Here is a 20,505-nt window from a genome sequence, read left to right as displayed (position 1 = left end):
AAGATGAAAACGTTATGCATGCCTGTATCTGAAAAAAAAGGAAAAGTCTTTTTTCAAGTGAAGAGAAAAAGAAAGTTAAGACGAAAAACTCTAACCCAAAGTGGTTTAAAAAGAAATGAAATCATTAGCTTTACAGGAAAAGAAAAGAACAGTTTTTCATTTAGCATTCTGGGGAATGAAAACCTAAGAATATTTAACCTTTGAAAGTTTTTTATAAGAATTTGGTCAGAAGTAACTTATATAAAAGAAGAAAATATTAGGGGGAAAAATACTGAAAAGGAAGACTTTTGAAGAGACAATTTATGAAAGCTTTTTAAAATAAAGTTTTATTCTTTTATTTAGTTATTTATTTTTACAAAGGAGTCACCACTTATCAAGGCCCGGAAGCCACTCGAGGATAAGGATTAATGGGTATACATACGTAGTGGAAATTTTGTAAATTGGATTACTTGGGGGGGGTGATTCATCAAGAAGTTGTTTACATAAGACTTGAAGACAATCAAATTGTAGAAGGCTAGAAAGTAGGCAAATGGAAAAGAGTTCCACAGGCATGCAATTCTAAGAAAGAAGCTTTGTTTATGGAATTTACGTTTAGGTTTAGGCACAGATGAAGGGTGTGGAAAATTATTGATAGTGATTTTGGCTAGATGAGTGTTTTTAGTGAAAGTTTGACGAGGGGGGACCATAAATTGAAGCTCAGACGAGCACTTGTCATGAAAATAACGATAAAGCAGAGACAGACTCGCAATGTCTCTTCTGTGGGAAAGAGGTTGTAGGGAAGAGAAAAGCTAAGCTACAAAGTCTATTTTGAACTCTGTCAAGGCAGGATAAGCTGCTTCTAGCAGCTCCTGCCCAGATGTAGCAACAGTACTCCATCATTGGCTGTAGCTGGCTTACATATAGGTAGAGAATTGCATCAGGAGTGAGATATCTACTGGAGTGGTAGAAGGATCCTACCATTTTTCCAGCAGCCTTGGCAACAGATTTGATGTATGTGTTCCATTTTAGATCAGGAGTAAATGTCAAGCTCGAAAGTTTGTCAAAACATGCAGCCTCCCTAAGACAAGAGCCATTCATTTCAATTGATGTCAGATGAGGATCAGAGCAATGATGATGTAAAGATAGAATCTTAGTTTTAGTCGTATTAAAATTAACCAGCCACCGCTTTCCCCATTATACCACATGCTCAAGATTAGAGGATAGAGAGTCAGAGAGAACTTTGTCATTTACGGTCTTTGATGTGTTGCCATAGATGGTAGTGCAATCAATGAATGATCTTAGGATGTTATTTGGAAGATTATTAATGTAGATCAGGAAGAGAGTTGCGCCCAGGATGGACCCCTGAGGGACTCCAGCATTAATACTGTGAGCTTCTTATTGTATGCTCTTTGTTTTCAGGCTTTATTTAAGTAAGACCAACGTTTTTTTTTTCACAAAATATAAATGAAAATACCAAATTATTTATTTATTAATATTTATTATTTTAAAGTAAATAATTAGTTTCTATTGCCTTGTCTAATACTGGAACATGAGTCCTGCTAGTAATTAAATAAAGGAGATGAATCTATAAATAAAATTTAATATGTAAGAAGGCCCCGAAACGGTGCGTATTCTCTCCTGATGACCCAATATTATTTATAAGACGAAATACCCCCAAACATGACTACATAAAGTTTTAAAAGACATGCTATTAAATACTCCCCAAATGCACTATCCTATAAAACTCAGACGAGGAAAGCCCTAGGAAGGCGCTTCATCTCTCCCTTGACATTGACTTTATCAAAAAAAGAAAACAGCTAACACACATCAGTATATACAAGCCTATAAGGTAAGCTGTTTCTCTCAAATACAACATCTTCTGTTGTTCGCTTGCTTCATAGCGAGTTTCTACTACTGTTCCGGTAGTAATTTTTATCCTCTAATATGTAAGTATATTATTAACAAGTCCTTATCTTGGTAATTAAATAAGGAGATAAATCTTTAAATAGCATTTAATGGGTTGTATAAAATTAGTAGGTGCCTCGCTCTAGTAATAAGATGTAGATGCATCTATAAATAGAATATAATATGTATTTGATTAAAAATTAACAACCCCTTTATCTAGTAATTAAATATAGTGGATGAATCTCTAAATAGTATTTAATATTGCAGCATTACCTCCCTTTTTCAAACTAAAGTACAGACTCACGCTAGAGAGTGTTTTCAAATTCACAACTTCAGAGAAGCCGCAGTCGGGTTCACACACAATAAATATTCGTTGTATTTTTTGTTTTTAGTTGTTATTTTGTTCTCATGAGTATGCTTGTAAAGTGAAGACAGAAATATAGACAGAGTGTTCACTATTACAAAATTTTATTATTACCCATTTTCATTACAATCAGATCGTTTTTCGTTGCCTGAAAGTTAAATATTACTTCTGGCAAAAATGACACAGGATTTGAATAAGTAGAGTTCTACAAGTCAAGAAAGTCATCAAGGGATATTGTTAAATGCTGATTTGAAAACACTCAAATGATTCAAGGAAATTGGAGAGTTTACTAATAAACCGTGGCAAGGTCGTTTTTATACTGCTCAAAAGTGATCAAATCTATCAGGGAAAAGTTGAGGAGAAACCCAAGGAGATCCCTCAAATATTTAGCAAAGGGGACAGACGTATCCACTAGGACACGGTCCACCATTCTCCACACTGATCTCCTAATATTTCTAAAACCAACACAAAGTCAAGTATCTCGATTCCTTTGTGTTCTTAAACCAAAGGAAATGGTTGATTGTTGAATTGCGCCCCCGTTGTATCAAAGTACCTGCAGAATGTCTTCTTGGTTCCTCCTCTTCTCTTCTCTCTCCAATAATCGAGCACAGCATATAATAACAAAACTCTAAAGCACGTCTGACAGCACTGACTTCTGCCAACAGTCTCCCCCTCCTCTTAACAACACAGGCTTTTTATATCGCAAAATCGTTCACCTCTATTTGCATATTCTTGTAACTCACGTGATCACTACTCTATAAATAAGAGTCTTGACCATTTCTTTTCTTTCTTTTTATTTATTTTCGGTGACCGACCCGCACGTGGTCTATCCAGGTAAGTCACGCATTTCTCCACACTCCCCCCTGATCTCATGATCACAAACAGGACATGCAGGCAATCGTCGTTGGCGGGTACTCCTTCGAAGAATGTTTTCTTTATACTACCATCATTACTACCAGTCTGTTCCATTATCCCGTCTCGTGGTTCCATAGGCGGTGTCTCACAATCAGGGCAGGGGGGCGGGCAGCATTCGTCTCTGTCGAGTATTTCGATGAGGCATTACTTCCTTGTGTCCATCGCTCTCATCACTATTGTCATCGGTATGTCCCATCATTCCCTCGTCTGGTTCTGTTGGTGGTGTTTCTATGCTCACCTGAAAGGGCAGTAAGTGATCAGGATCATCTCTGAACGGTGTGTGATCCTCCTCATCGTCCTCAGAATCAGAAGAGGTATAACAAGGGCGGATATCTTTTACGTGACGTGGTATGCCACCAATCAACATGGTCTGAGGACTTATGATTTCGTCTATTTTTCCCCGGAAAAATTTCGTAGTGCACCCAGCATTCGGGGGTTTTATCCAAATAAGGTCTTCCACCTGATATGGTGTATTGACAACACTCACCACTGATGGTATGGCATCAACTCGTTTCACACGCTGTTCATATTGGTAAATCCCATTGGCTGGTGCAGTTGCTGGTGTTGCATTGTCCTTGGGTGTTATATTATACCAGTACACAGCTTCTGGAATAGAGCACTGCATCCTGGCTGCAATTCTTGTGATGGTGTGGTGACACCGTTCTGCTATACCATTACCCTCGGGATAATATGCACACCGATAATGCATTTTAATCCCCCATTCGTGCATGAATTTCTGAAATTCTTGACATCGAAATGTGGCGACATTATCAGTCAGAATTTCAATCGGGGCACCACGTTCAAAAAAGATGGCTCTCAACTGTCGTATAATGCTGGCTGCATCCTGTCGTGTCAACAGGCGCCATATTGTGAAACGCGTCGGGCCACAATCCGTCATGGTCAAAAAATGTTTGTCCCCATAATGTGTTATGTCCATCCCTACTCGCTGCCAGTTGCCCTCTACCTCGAGCTTCCCTTTTTTCCATTGGGATGGTGCCGGATCAATTCTTTGACACTCTTCACACGAACGTATGGCTGCTTTCACTGATGCTTTTGTAGTTGCAGGGCATACTCTTCGGACAAAATATGCAGTCCTCTGAATTCCAGGATGTCCACTCTGCTGGTGTATCATACGGATCTGGTCAGGTGTTAATTGATCCGTTACAGTCGCGCATGTTTGTTGTTGAAGATCGGATCCCTGCCTCATTGCATCGATCCACCTCTTTGGTACTCGAGTCAAGCTATCAGCCAAATTCTGCATCGACGAGACTAACGTAATGTCTACCTGCAAGTTGTATCCGTCAACTAGACGCTTAATTATTGCTAGTCTCCTTCGTACTAGCATTTCACTTGCAGCTCTAGTCTTAACTCGAGCCTTTCCAGTCAAGGTGTCGGTTAACCAATGGTAAACACACAATGAGTCAGTGTGGAGATGCACAACATTAGTCTGCCATTGCAATGCGAGATTAAGACCTTTTAACGTGGCATCAAGTTCTGCCAAATTAATATGTTGGGCATCATTTTTCGGACGAAGCCAGCATGCATCTTCCACAACATCACCTAGTTGCTCCAACACGACACCTGTAGCCAACGAACTTGCGTCAACCCATGCATTTAGTTCGTTTCCAGACACTTGCCACTCACCCCGGGCAGGGTCATTCCTATGCACTCTGGACAACATTTCAGCCATCATTTGTTGGAGAGAATCATCATCCACAACATCGTCCCATCCTTTTGTTACTGTAGTCACTCGTCTTTTCACCACTCCTGTTGCCGATCGGAGCCATCCCCAGACAGGTAGATGTCCTACCAATTTACCACAGATGGAAAACACAGTACGTATTGTTAATACATTGGGTAACTTTGGAAGTGGGCTCCCTCACTTCCATCGCAACGTATTGCCCTCCTCCCAGACCTCTAGGCCTAGCACGGGCACTCCATCCTTTAGACGCTTAGGGTCTTTGCTTATTAACCCAAACGCTTTCAGTTTTATTCGAACTGCATCCACAGACATTATGTCCTCATTAACATAGATGTCATCTATGTAGGCTGAAGCAGCTTTTGCTGTGGTCTCATCCTGCATCAAAACAGTTTTAACAATGGTTGTCATAATCAAGGGTGCTACGTTTAGGCCAAAACCCAAACGTGTCAAACAATATAGTTTTCCCTTGAGTAGTACTGTCTGAAACGGCCATAATGACTCATGGACACGTATCTGCAGGTAGGCCCTCTTTAGATCCAGAAGTGCTCCCTTTTTGACGCCACTCTCTCAGTTTAGCAGCGCACACATCTGCGTTTCCGGTAAACGCATCAACATGCAGATTCAACTCTCGGTAATCCATTACGGAACGAATTTTTTCTTTGGTAGGTTGTTCAACAGCCATGAGCGGAATTAATCCCTTGGGTGGTCCCAGACGTTCCTGTGGGTATGGTATTAACCAACCATTGTCAATCCACATCTGAAGTTCTTCTTCATATGCGGCCCTATTCTTGGTAGAAACTGCATACTCTGGAATCGTGTTGCACAGCCGATCTGGTTCCTGGCCCATGGCCCATTTCCACTTTGCAGTCCACACCCTTTCGTTGTCATCAAATGTAGCACAGAAGTCCTTTTCTTCAATCGACATGGCTGTACAGACGTCTTTCCCTTCTCCAAGCCTGATACCTCTAGCTGCTGTGATTGTAACGCCTCCTAGTGCTTGTATTGCATCAATTCCAAGCAACATGTCGTAGCCAAGGGGTTTCTCCTGCATCACCAGAACGTCAACTTTAGCTGTGTCATCCTTCTCAGTACAGATTGTGACTGTCCCTTCACCACAACATACTCGTGATAAGCCACTGATGGTCATAACACCGACTGGGTTCCTCCGCCACACCGGACAACAATGGGCACTAACTATAGACCGGGAACACCCCGTGTCTATAAGTGCTGAACACTGCACATCATCAAGTTTAACGCTAATGACAGGCAATCCTGTGTTTATTGGTTGGCAGGGGGCAAGGGTAGCGATAGTACCTTGCCCCCAACTTCGTTTCCCGAACAGTTGCGAGATATGTGCCCAAACTTATTGCAGCGATAGCATTGCACTGGTCTCTTTGATTGTGGATATACACCTCTCCTATCACTCCGGCACTCTTTAGCAAAATGATTGGCCTCCCCACATTTATAGCACACTGGGGTGGCATGCTTATTACTATCTGGGAGAGAGTCCACATTGCCTCCATGTCGAAAACGAGCTGCTGCTGCAATTGGTTCCTGTTCCTTACAGATGTTTCGAGCTCGGGCCAATAACTCATCAGTTGACAATTCATCGATTCTTGATGATGCCCGCAACAGTTTACTGACCTCCTTGGGTAGGCCTACCAAAAAAGCACAGCTTAATATTTTATCGTTGACCCCACCAAACGGTACAGATAATTTTCGCAGGTCGGCTAGGTACACGCCGACTGTTTCCTTGGGTTGAAGTCTCCGGCTCGTGAACTGTTGCCACGCAACAAATGGATCTGTACCAAACGCTGTATACAGGCTCTGCTTGATTTCATCCCAGTCTGGTTCATCCCCGAGTTGTTGGTAGACTGCATAGGCCCCTCCGGTTAGCCTCAAAGGGATAACTGTGGCTGGTTCTTTAATTTTGCACAGTTTACAGATTTTCTCTGCCTTCTCAATCCATTCGACGACAGCCGGTCCAGTGGTAGATCCGTCGAACTCGGGTATTAAGCGAATGTCGAATCTGTCCATTTTTAGTCACCGCACACCAAGCACCGAAATAGCTTAAAACCAACACAAAGTCAAGTATCTCGATTCCTTTGTGTTCTTAAACCAAAGGAAATGGTTGATTGTTGAATTGCGCCCCCGTTGTATCAAAGTACCTGCAGAATGTCTTCTTGGTTCCTCCTCTTCTCTTTTCTCTTTCCCAACAATCGAGCACAGCATATAATAACAAAACTCTAAAGCACGTCTGACAGCACTGACTTCTGCCAACAGTCTACCCCGCCTCTTAACAACACAGGCTTTTTATATCGCAAAATCGTTCACCTCTATTTGCATATTCTTGTAACTCACGTGATCACTACTCTATAAATAAGAGTCTTGACCATTTCTTTTCTTTCTTTTTATTTATTTTCGGTGACCGACCCGCACATGGTCTATCCAGGTAAGTCACGCATTTCTCCACACCAAAAGGAAAAATGGAAAACAGAAATTTGATATCCAACAATGCATTAACATTCGAAATGATCGGATTTGGTTTCATACAGGTGTTGTAGAGTCACGAGTTATTACTTGGAGGCAAGGTGTGGCATCAATGATAGTCTAGGTCGTCACAACTGAAACTAGAAGTAGTCTTTTGATTTTTGTAGATGAAGGTGTGAAACTAAACCAGAATTATTGTACACAAGCATTCTTGAATTATCATTGTTGTCCTGGGAAAAAAAAACGGGGCAAAATAGCCTCAAGAATGTTTAGCCAAAAGCGTTCCAGGAAGTATAGACTTCATCATTCCCAGATCTTAATCCTCTGGATTCCAGTATTGTGTTCAACCTGGAGAGCAAGGTTTCAGCTTTCTATTATGCAAATTTAAATACTTCAAAGACAGAATTGAGGAAGGAATGGGCCCAAATCCCCATTTGTGACATTTTTAGTTTTTTTTTTTTTAAGAGTTTGCAGCAAGTTATTGATGCCGATTAGGGTAATAACTTTTGTATATATTAGGGGTAAGCATGATGTAACTGTTTATTTTGGCTTAATTTGTACACTTTGATTTATTTAATATTACCAAATAAAGTTGTAACATTTATTATTGAATAGCCTGTTTAGGCTACTTGGCACTTTTCAAGCATTGGTCAAACATCTGCATATCTAAGTATATATTTAACAGCCTCCCCCTCACCCTCATTTAGTAACTGAATAAATGAGTTGATTGTATATCTAACATTTAATATGTTAACATATTATAGGCCCCGCTCTCATTAATAAATAAAGAAGTTAAATCTTTAAATATCATTTAATATCTAAGTATAAAATTAACAGCTTTTAATCTTTGATAATTAAATAAAGAGGTTGAATCAATAAATAACATTTAATATCTAAGTATATAAATAACAATTGCATAATTGAAAATAATACAAACCTTTATCACAAATGTGTTTTGCTAATCCACCGACATGTTCCAATTGTCTGTTAGCTGCATTCACAATAGCATCTACTTCCATTTCTGTCATATCACCCTCATGTACTAATATAGAACAATTTGTAGATTTCACTTCAACATCTGCTGAAGATCTTTTCAGAATGTTCTTTATGTTATCTTCATCCTTCAATATTATGCACTTTAAATCTTTTGACAATTTCCTAAACATGGTGTCTGCTGCAGCAGATATTAAAAATCTCTTGAAGCCCAAACAAGCAATCACTTCTTGTTTTTCTATGATATCTTTGGTGAGATTTTTTAAAAATTCTGATGCCTCTTTGTTGACTTTATTTGTTACAGAAATATGAACCATTTGGTCCTCTGGAAAGTGTATATTTATTGGTATATTGTTGTCGGAAAATTGTTGTATCTCCTTCTGACAAAATGCTTTCAGGAATTCAAAATGTCCAGGCTTCAATGGAAGGGTACTTGTATAAATGACATTTGTGTCAAAGAATGCACCAAAATCATCTCCGACAGGCTGAGAGAATTCTTTCGTTGTAACTATTGTAATTTTGTCATTTTGTTGATCATTGATATAAAAAATATCAATATATTTATCAGACATGTTTTTTACAAATGCTTGCCACTTATCTCCTTTCATTGCTTTCTTTATTGGATCAGTGAGATCAAAGTCTAGTTCCATGAAACCTTTTTGGAAAACGTTCTTTGCTGATATAAGGGTCTTATTGTCTATGCCATAAATTATTACTTCATTTTCAGGGTTTAATTCCCATGAGCAAATAAGCTTATTTTTCTGCAGATTTTTCTGCAGATATTCCTTAACCTTTTTTTTTATGACAATTTTATTAGCATTGCGAGGGAGGGAACACTGAATGGATAAAACTTCTGAAAGATACTTATATATTTCTAGTGTGACATTCTCGATATCTGAAGCAGAACCGGTCAAAATTATTTTTTTAGCCTCCTTGTTAATTTGCAACATTTTATACTTTGGAAGGATTTTGGATGGAAAAAGGTCAGCATAAAGTAAAGAGATTTTATGAAGGGGAAAGTCTAGCGTCCTACTAGTCTTAGACTTACTTTCAACAACACTCAAAATTTATTTTTGTTATCCTCTGCCAGAGTTTTGTTGAATGATAAAATGTAGACCTTGTGATTATTATCATCAAAACCAACATAAACGGCGTCTGATTCTTGATGATATGTCTCCTTTAATATGGGATAGATATTAGGCGGAATAATCAATTCTACTTCAATTATGGTGTTAAGTAATTCATTCACTTTTCCTTTAATTTTCTCCTCTTTTATGCTTTGACTGAACATAATTTTCAGTGATTTTCCTTGACTTTCAGACCAAACAAAATATCCATAGTCCTTTAGCTCCTTTTCAAATACACATTTATAATTCATTATGAACTGCAACTTAAAATCTGATGAAATGTTTATATCCATGTAGGTTTCATCTTCATCTTCATCATCATTATAATCATGGTACAGATCACAATCAAATTTCTCATGTTTTACCTTGGACCATTGAGAAGCAACTGAAAAAAAAAAAAAAAAATTAAAAAAATGTAAATTGATTTTACTTGGAAAAAAATATCACGACTTGCTTGAAACATTATGTCTAGTGTATATAATTCATATGAGATGATTTTAATGCATAGATGAATCAAATATAAGTGGATTAAAAACAAAAGTCAAATTAAAATGTTTTAATATTTGAGGAAAAGAAATGTAGTAAAAAAGGTTAATTTAGTTTGCTTGAAACATGGTGTGTGATATATATATATATATATATATATATATATATATATATATATATATATATATATATATATATATATATATATATAGGTAATTTATAGGAGATGATTTCAGTGTAGAAATGCATAGGATTTAAGTGGATTAAATGCATGAGTTCAATTGGAAGGGTTTTAATATTTGGGGAAAGGAAGTGTAGTATAAAAGGTTGATGTAGTTTGCTTGAAGCATTGTCTAATGTGTATATAAAGGTAATTTATAGGAGCCAATACAATGCGAAGGTATAACAGATCAACACCAACTGAAGCAAATTAAGACATAATAGTAGAATGAGCTATGCAGGGTCACCTATTATTAATACAATATATATGTATTTTTTATACTATGTATGTAGTATGATTACAAAATATATATTAAGCCCCCCCCTCCCCTCTGGATTACTACAAAATATATTTTTATATTTTAAGCCCTCACCCCCTCTCTGGATGACTACAAAATATATTTTAAGCCCCCCTATGTGGATGGCTACAAAATATATACTACAAAATAAAACTATTTATCATAAGATTTAAAGACAGAGCACATATTACTTGATAAAAGATTAGAAACCTCTATAAACTGCAGACATTATAAAGAACATCTTTTTAGTAATCTTAATGTCATTATGCTCTTGATAAAAAAAAATATTTTTACCTAAATAATAAATAATAGAAAATCTGCATACTGTAGGTATATATATGTATATTGAGTGTTTTTATATATATATATATATATATATATATATATATATATATATATATATATGTGTGTGTGTGTGTGTGTGTGTGTGTGTGTGTGTTTTCTATGTTTTTGTATATGTTAGTGTATAGCATATATTTATATGAATATATGTTGTACGTATCATTGTATATAGTTTTTATATTTGTATCTTTTGTGTATGCATATGTCTATATATGTATTTATATGTATATGTATGTATGAGTAATTGAATATTAGGCTATTTGTAAATTATATATGTGTGTTTGTGTGTGTGTGTATATATATATATATATATATATATTATGTTGTGTATAGGATTTATTCTTAATACACCAATTTAGATTAATATCCTAACTGTTTAAATCTACCACTTACCACTAGATAAAACTAAAATAGCAATTACCTACTTACACCAATCCTACTAAAATACCTATAATAAAATAAAATAAATATAAAATAAAATAAATACCCAAAATCGAATGCTGTTTTCTCCTAACATGTTTTATTTTCACACTTAATATTTTGATTTAAATAGTTAACTACTTTTATTCCCTAACATATACCATAATATACCCCACTTGAGAATCCCTTTAGCATTATCTAAAGAATATACTTTGAAACATATACAATAAATTAAAAAGTGAAAATGGTAGTTTTATAAAAATAATTTAAGTTCCAAAGAATAAAACACTAGGGAACTTTTAAAACTACTTTCAAACTGTAGGGATTACTAATGACCCTAAACGTCTTTCAAGTTTCCATTAGAAAACCCTTGAAAATAGTTTTGATATGAAATTTCATAAGAATATATCCTCTTATATATTAAAACATAAATAAATTAAAATAAATAAAGTTAACTAAAAAATTAAATAAGTAAATAGTAATAACTATGAATAAAAACAACAAAAAAAAAACACTATAAACCTTTAGATAAGACAATCAAACTGTAGAGATTAAAGGTGACTTTAGATGATTTTAAAAATGTTTTAAAATGCTTTGGGAAACCTTTCGAAAATTATTTAGCTTTAAATATACCCTTTAAATATCAAAACTTAAAATCAATAAATAAATTAATACGTTTAATAAAAGAAGCAAAATAAGTAAATAATAAAAATTATTTTATTTTATTTTTTTTTTTTACACAGTGATCACCACTTATCAAGGCCCGGAAGCCACTTAGGGATAAGGGTTATTGCAAGTACATTACGTTAGTGTGGAGATTTGATGAAGTGTTTACTTAAGGGGGCGGTTCATTAGGAATTTGTTAACATTGGACTTGAACACATCCAAGTTGTAGTCCGGTGGGAAGCAGGCAGATGGAACAGAGTTCCACAGGCGTGCAGTTCTAAGAAAGAAGCTTTGTTCATGGAATCCACATTTTGATCTAGGCACAGATAAAGAGTGGGGGAAATTTTTCACAGTGGATTTGGCTAGACGGGTGTTTTTCATGAAAGATTGGTGAGGGGGGACCAGAGATTGGAGATCAGACGAGCATCTGCCATGGAAATAACGATAAAACAAGGATAGGCTCGCAACGTCTCTTCTGTGCGAGAGAGGTTTCAGGGTAGAGAAAAGGGCATCCCCCACTAAGCTACGAAGTCTATTTTGTACTCTGTCAAGGCAGGATAGGCTGTTTTTAGCAGCTCCTGCCCAGATATGGCGACAGTATTCCATCCTTGGACGTATTTGGCTTTTATATTGTGCAAGTATATCTGTATGTGTTTGTACACATCTGTATTTGTGTGAGTGTCTTTATATGTGTGTGTGTATGTGTCTTTATATAGAAACTAAAAAGCTAGAATAACAACTATTCAATAAGCTTAAATTTTTTAACTTATTAAGTATTCTGTTTCAGTGTGCCGTACTTAAATTTAAAACAGGATTTTTGTTAGTCTTTCATCACCATCATGAGCTCCTTGCCCGGACCAATGTGACTTTTCCTCTCCAGAGTTTCCTGTCTTCCATCAGCTGCCTCAGATCTTCATGTTCACTGCTGGCATCATGAACTATCCACTAGATGTACGTAGATTTAGGTCATCCTTTGCTTGCATGTCCGTGTCGTGGAGTCCATAGCAATACATCACTCACTAATTCATGCTTACTTCTCAGACAGTGACCGGTAAATCGTACGCGTCTCTCCCTGATGGTATTAGATATGACAGGTAGGTTGCCATAAAGTTGCTGCTTCGTGGGATGATTTTGCCAAGGGTGTATGTGCCGTCTAGTTTTCTTTCCAATCTTTTGGTAAGTGTCCAGGCTGTAGCACCGTATAGAAAGACAGACTACCATTGCCCTGAAGAACTGCCTTTTCAGTCTGTCAATTAGCGTTGAAGTCCATATTGAACATAGCCCATCTAATGCGGCCCATGCTTTTGAGATGCGAATTTCGATATCTTTCTCTGTGGAAATGTAAACTCTGCGACTTCTTTCAGTGTTGTTCCAACCGGAGCCCTGATCTCTCCTTCCTTATTGAAAGTCATAAACTTTGTCTTATCCACATTAATGTGGAGACCTATGTCATTTGTAGACTTTTCTAGCTTGCGTAACAGTATTTGTGCATCAACAGTGTTATTCGCGAACAAAATTCTGTCATGCTTAATTTAAAAATAACATTTTCATTAGTCTGTCATGTTTAAGTTTAAAAATTGCATTTTTATTGGTCAGTCATGTCTGTCAAGTGTTAAAACAGTATTTTTATTACTAAATGCACAGATCTAATGGATCCATTTTAATAATATATGTTCTTGCTATATTTTCATCACAAATTATCAGAAAATGAAATAAAATTAAAATGAAAATAAGCACTTACTATTGTAGTCATTAAATGTTACAATGCATCTTTTACCAGGTAGCATTTTGAGGAAATGGCGATGATCAGGATGTAATGGGGTTCTAAAATAATTCTCCAAGTGATCAACAGAAAAATTTTCTGGAATATTTCGGACAATTATTTTATTAGTTAATTCAAGTTGTTTGGCTTTAGGATACGTATCACTTATGAATTTTCTGTTACTTTCTTTGAGGTTGCTTTTTACTTTTTCAAAATCTGAAAAGAAAAAGAAAATAATGATTTTAATAATTTTAATGAGTATTTGAGATTGGTTAATTTTTATACATTATAATTTATTTTCATATATCAATGCTGCTGAAGTGAAGATGTTACAATGTGTTACTGGAATTTATTTCTGCCCCCCCCCATCACTTATTAGCTGTTGTGTTATCCCTTTAGGGCTCATGGATTGTATAACAAGAATTTAAATTCCTACTCCGTTTGGGGTCACATGAACCAGTCTATAGAAACCCTTGCACATTGTACTCTGGTCTTTTTTCAAACCCAAACTAATAATCATAAACTTCATCCTTTGCTTTAGGCATGAAGCCTGAATTGTCTAGATGGAGAGGAGAGAATCGATGGTTATCAAATCATGTTAAAATCATTTGGGCTTACTTTATGTTAGACATTCTCACCAAAATATTACATTCATTCTGTGGCTTGATCTTACTTAGATGATTCCCAATTTGTTTTAAAAGGATTCTATTTACAAAAATAAAATAAATAAAATAATCATAAGGAGTCAGACAATATTACAAATATTCGAAAAAGAAAGGAAATATACAGATTAATATGGCCGTCCCAACCCTCTACTAAGTGTTAAGCAACCCACTGTTTTCTGGTCTGGTATTTTTTGTACTGCGATAGGATTCAACCAAAGGATCAGATATGAGGTTGGGTATCTTAAAAAAATTTTTTTTTTTTTACAAGGTGCTCACCACTTATCAAGGCCCGGAAGCCACTCATGGACAAGGGTTATTGTAAGTACAGTACATTAGTGTGGATATTTTAGAGTGTCTACTTAAGGGGGCGGTTCGTCAGGAATTTGTTTACATTGGACTTGAATACATCGAAGTTGCAGTCAGGAGGGAAGCAGGCAGACGAAACAGAGTTCCACAGGCGTGCAGTTCTAAGAAAGAAGCTTTGTTCATGGAATCTGTCTATAACTTAGCAGATCCAGCATTCTTGAGCCTCTCTCACTTGGACATGGAGTACAGGTTTACAGTTTCCCTTTCTTTCAAAGAAACAAAAAGAGCAAATGTATTAAAACCTAAAGGCCATCCCCTGACAGAGGTAGTACAGCCAGTTTGTAAAAGATGAAAGGAAAGACGTAAGTGGCACATGCCTTACCTCTACCCTTTAAGTTTCTTTCAGATCCAATGGCAACTGATGATTTGATTTCTGATTGCATTACTGGCCAATTTTATTCGAGCTGGAGTCCAAGCTGAACCAAATGATAAAGATCTGAACCGGGCTAGCTGATTAGCTGAAAATATCTCTAAGTGTGGCCTTGTTGCTCCATCGGTTGTTGGACTTGCTGCCATTAATTACATCTGTTGTAACTTCTTTGTACTGAGCAAGTGACTTAATCACTATTCGAATATCAATGCAGTTCAACACAATAATAGTGATATCATCAGTAAACGTGGAAATCCTGGCATGTCCTCCACCAGGTACACTGGTTTTGCATAGGACTAGTCTCACTACCCCATCTTTTTATTTGCAGATGAAAGGTCCCAAATGCAAGAACGTAAAGCATGGGCGATAGCAAAAAACTCTGATCAAGAAGCGACAAACGACTTTGAAAACTTACTATTGACTTGCACTGCTACTGTCAAGAGATGATACAGAATTATGCTGCTGCCACTTGTGGAAGTCAGGATTCAAACTGGCAGCCTCTAAAATAGCTCCCAGACAGACAACCTTATCTAAAGCACAACATTGATGACAAAGAATTCAGACCTATTTGGTCACAAAAATAACCCAGATTTATATTGCATCCAACATTGGCAATGAAACTCCAATTTATGTCAGATACAATATTATCATTGCTCAAAGTGGAATGCTGGATAATTTTTAATTATGATAATAAAGAGATTGAAAGCAAATTAGATTTTTAACAAAGTATGTAAAAATTATGAAAATAAAAAAAACAAAAAAAAACTACAGCATTGGGGAATAGGATTGAAGAAAACATTGTTGTTTCTGAGTAGGAAGAAGCAGTTTTCAAAAAAAGTTCGGAAATTTAAGTCATTTCACTCTAAAGGAAAAAAGCGAACAAACTCAACAAAAGGCCTGTCGATATTTTTTTCTAAATCTGAAATATGGAAATAAGTTTGAACGAGCTTATTATTATTTTTTCTTTCACCGAAAGTTCAAGAATTTATCTCCCAGCAAGAAAAGTTATAACCGTGTAAATTATATATATATATATATATATATATATATATATATATATATATATAAGTAGTTCATATATATATATCAGCAGTTCAGGCCAGCTTTGCTCGGGCCCTATGTACTGTTCATAATTTTATGTGCATTTGTATATATTAAAAAGTGTGCATATGTACAGTAATGCCTTTCAATATAATAGATTTCCTTAACTACTATAGAGAAAAGTTAGTAGAGACTGCAAAGATAAAATTTTGACCCCAATTTTGACCCCTTAACATTTATTGTTTTGGGCTAAAATGAAAGCCTACATCTTAAACTTCAAGTGCTTAGACCGAAAGTTAGTGGTGGAGTTTGGTAGAGTCGACTATTTCAACCTTGACCTCTAGACAGCGAAAACTGATTAAAAAGCTTTCAAATGTTTAGAGCCAAATTGGCTGAATAGTTTGCTAGAGACCGCAAATGTAAAATCTTTTGAACTTTGACCCTTTGGAAGCCAAATTTTCGGCAAAAAACTGCTTAAAAAGCTTGCCCTATGTGTGAATACACTTTATGTAAAATTTTCAATATTTAAACCAAAAACTGGCTGAGTAATTTGGTAGAGACCACAGAGGTCAATTTTTTTTAACTTTGACCCCTTAGCATTTATTGTTTTATGCTCAAATTATAAAGTTTGATCCATGTCCAAAGAACCTATATCTAAAATTTCAAGTGTTTAGACTCAAAATTGGCAGAGGAATTTGGTAGAGTTTTCAAAGGTCAAATCGTTGAACTTTGACCCCTTAACAGCCAACTTTCTGGTCGATGACAATGAAAAAAATTTTCCCAAATCTTAATACCCCTTATGTCAAATCTCGAGTTTGTAGATCGAAAATTGATGAAGTTATTTGGTAGAGAAATGTACATACACAGACAGACACACACACACACACACACAGACACACACACACACACACACACACACACACACACACACACACACACACACACACACACACACACACACACATTTTCACTTTTATAGATCTTTTATAGATATATAGATATATACTAACAGTTCAGCCCGGCTTTACTCTGGCCCTATCTACTGTTCATAATTTTATGTGCATATGTATATATATATTAAGAAGGTTGACTCTTGTCCAGGTAACCTACATCTAAAATTTCAAGTCTTTAGACACAAAATTGGTGGAGGAGTTTGGTAGAGTCTGCAAAGGTCAACTCTTTCAACGTTGATCTCTTAGCAGCCGCATTTTTGCCCAAAAACTACTTAAAAAATTTGCTGCATGTCTGTATACCCTTTATGTAAAATTTCAAATGTTTACACCCAAAATTGGCTGAATAGTTTGCTAGAGTCTGCAATGGTAAAATCTTTTGAACAGCCAAATCTTTACAGCCAAATTTACGGCCAAAGACCACTTAAAAAGCTTGCCCTATGTCTGAATACACTTTATGTGAAATTTCAAATGTTTAGACCAAAAATTGGCCGAGTAATTTGATAGAGACCACAGAGGTCAATTTATTTTTAACTTTGACCCCAATTTTGACCCCGTACCATTTGTTGTTTTGGGCTCAAATCAAGTTAAAAAATTTGATTCATGCCTACATCTAAAATTTTCAGTGTTTAGACCCAAAATTGGCGGAGAAGTTTGGTAGTGTCTGCAAAGGTCATCTCTGTAAATTTTGACCTTTTACCAGCCAAATTTTTGCCAAAACCTGATTAAAAGGCTTGCTGCATGTATGAATACCCTTTATGTAAAATTTCAAATGTTTAGACCCAAAACTGGCTTAATAGTTTGCTAGAGACTGTAAACGTAAAATCTTTTGAATTTTGACCCCTTAGAAGCCAAATTTTCAGCAGAAAAACGATTAAAAAGCTTGCCTTATGTCTGAATACACTTTATGTAAAATTTCAAATGTTTAGAAAAAAAATTGGATGAGTAATTTGGTAGAGACCGCAGAGGTCATTTTTAAAAAAAAACTTTGACCCCAATTTGGATCGTTTAACATTTATTGCTTTGGGCTTACATCTATCTATATTCCTATGAATTCGTTTTGCTTTTGTGTGTAATGACATTCATATTAAAAACCTTCTTTTCTATTTATTTAATGTATTTATTTGCTTCCCCACCAAAGCAAATCAGGCACAAGGCCGTTTTTAATGTGGGGTAAAAACCAGCTCCCCTAAAAGTAGGCAAAAAGGGGGCACTCTGGTTACCAAAAATAATAATTGTCCCAGTATAGAGGGTTTCCCTCCATTGACTGGTACAAATCATCTTAAGTGCACCATCTGCAGAACAGTTACTACACTTTGATCCCGGCCCGAAGGCCAAGGTATTTATTTGCTCTCCCACCGACCAAATTAGGCACAGGGCCGATTCATCCTCTATTTCAAGACACCCTCCTCTATAATCATATCCCTTTATTCCTTATATTTATAAGAGCATCTACCATTATCTCCTCTCGCTTTCTTCCATTATTGTTTCTCAATATTAAATGTACATCTCCACATATGGCACATTTATTGTACTCATAACCCCTAACGTACCATGGAAAACCCCTAACCCCCTTACATGCCACTTAAATCCATTATGTGATATTCATAATTTCATCCTGTTCCACTTTAAGTTCTTCAATTTTCCTTCCTCCACATTTATATTGTTTATCTTTTTCCTTTGACACTCTATTATTTTGTTCTTAACGTTTCTGATGTGTTACCTACCACCTTCTTTCCTATTTTGATGAGAAGCATTAGGCTTCAAAATACCTAGGTATAAAGAGCATATATATCTCGTACCCCTAATTGATGTAATCTCCTTATTGAAAGAACGATTAAATTTATATGCATTAGCATATATTTTCATATTGTCGTTGTTTTTCATTTTTACTTCTGTACATAAGTTCCACCTCATTGGTGAGCTTTGTATTTCCTCAATAAGTCTCCTTTTAAAAAATGTCTCTAATGTTTTTGGTCCCCCAACCATATATATATATATATATATATATATATATATATATATATATATATATATATATATATATATATCAGGTTGTTGCATAAGTTTTTGCAGTTTCATAAAAATTTTTTGTTCTAAAGCATGTTTTGATATTTGACAAAATGTGTTATATATCATTAGAAAACACGTATTCTATTCTACAAGATAATGGTCATCATTTTTTGCTCATATAATTTTTCCTCGTTTTTCAGAACCGTCAAATGGATTGTAAAGTAGATAAAAAAATCACATTTTCGACACCTCCTTCTTTTCGCCTTTAGTCGATGTCAAAAATCTAGTGATGTAACCAAGAATATTTGTGCTGTATATGGAGAAAACGCTATAGCTGAGAGAACTGTTCGAGATTGGTTTATCAGATTCAAACACGATAATTTTGACCTCAATAACGCTCCTCGTTCCGGAAGACCAATCAAGATAGACGAAGACCGATTCAGGATTCTTTTGAAGGAAGATGTCCATCAGACATGTAGAGAATTGGGTGAAAAGATGAAGTGTGATTTTGCGACAATTTCACGCTATCTTCAGTGTATGGGATTCACACAAAAACTTGGAGCTTGGATCCAACAAAAATGTACTTTTGCTGTTAAAATTCTTTGATTTTCTTAAAAGAAAACGTTGGGAACATATGCAACAACCTATGTGAAGGTCAGTTTATTTGGAGTAAGGAAAAATTAAGGAATTTAAAAATGCTATTCTTGAAATTTTTAAGCACCAACAAGATCTGCAATTGTAGAAAGAACAAATGGAATTTCAACCAAAATATAAAGAGAAAAGCATCGACTACAAAGAAAATTCCATGAACAAGAGAAAAAAACGAGTGGAATATCAGAACAAAATGAAAACAGAAAAGCTTTGAAAATAAAAAAATTACAAAAACAAAAAAAAAAAAAAACAAACAAATGGAATGTCAGAAACAAATGGAATATGAGAAGAAAACAGAAAAGTTTAAATAAATGAAAAGACATCAGAAAAATATTTCATACCTAACAGGAACAGACAAAATTATATGAATTATCGAATGGGGGTTAAACTGATAAAGATGAAAGTGCATTTTCATAAAACACTATTTAAACACGATTGGTAATTTTAATTACGATCTTGACGATGAGATTATTTTGCTTCATATTTCAGACTAGCTTGGGTGCCCGGCGTTGCCTGGGTGTGTTTAAGTGGGTATGGAGCAAAAAAAAAAAAAAAGTAGTAGGAAGACAAACTCAAATCCATACTGCAAAGGAGGAAAAGAATGTGAAAAAAAAGTGACGTCTTTGCTGGTGCATTTATCATAAAACCGGAAGTAGCGAAGGTCGAAATTAAGGCTAGTCAATCGAAAAGAGGAGATGACTTGCGAAAATATCGGCGAAAAAAGCGATCCCTCCTGTTGCGGACCAGGATATAAATACCCTAACTCGCTACAAGAAAAAA

At 35.8% G+C, this 20,505-nt stretch overlaps 2 protein-coding genes across 5 annotated transcripts in view; both read right to left on the bottom strand.

The window, feature by feature from the left end:
• The window catches only part of LOC145254817 (protein mono-ADP-ribosyltransferase PARP14-like), a 99,261-nt gene extending 89,963 nt beyond the window's left edge, over positions 1-9,298 (bottom strand). For all 3 annotated transcript variants that reach the window (XM_080113643.1, XM_080113645.1, XM_080113644.1), the window contains exon 1: positions 8,293-9,298. In XM_080113643.1, the coding sequence (XP_079969769.1) occupies positions 8,293-9,298 (1,006 nt within the window). The remainder of the gene's footprint in view (positions 1-8,292) is intronic.
• The window catches only part of LOC145254818 (uncharacterized), a 128,574-nt gene continuing 117,028 nt past the window's right edge, over positions 8,960-20,505 (bottom strand). The window contains exons 7-8 of one of the 2 annotated variants that reach the window (XM_080113646.1): positions 13,649-13,885; positions 8,960-9,860 (exon numbers count right to left, since the gene is read on the bottom strand). In XM_080113646.1, the coding sequence (XP_079969772.1) occupies positions 9,409-9,860; positions 13,649-13,885 (689 nt within the window). In that variant the 3' untranslated portion in view covers positions 8,960-9,408. The remainder of the gene's footprint in view (positions 9,861-13,648; positions 13,886-20,505) is intronic. The other variant, XM_080113647.1, reaches the window with a different exon arrangement.

This window comes from Euprymna scolopes, chromosome 30 (genome assembly GCF_053919585.1).
Source record: "Euprymna scolopes isolate OS-2025 chromosome 30, ASM5391958v1, whole genome shotgun sequence".
NCBI classification, from domain to species: Eukaryota; Metazoa; Mollusca; class Cephalopoda; order Sepiida; family Sepiolidae; genus Euprymna; species Euprymna scolopes.
Note: the sequence above shows the minus strand (reverse complement) of the source record. Positions and strands in the feature narration are given on the sequence as shown.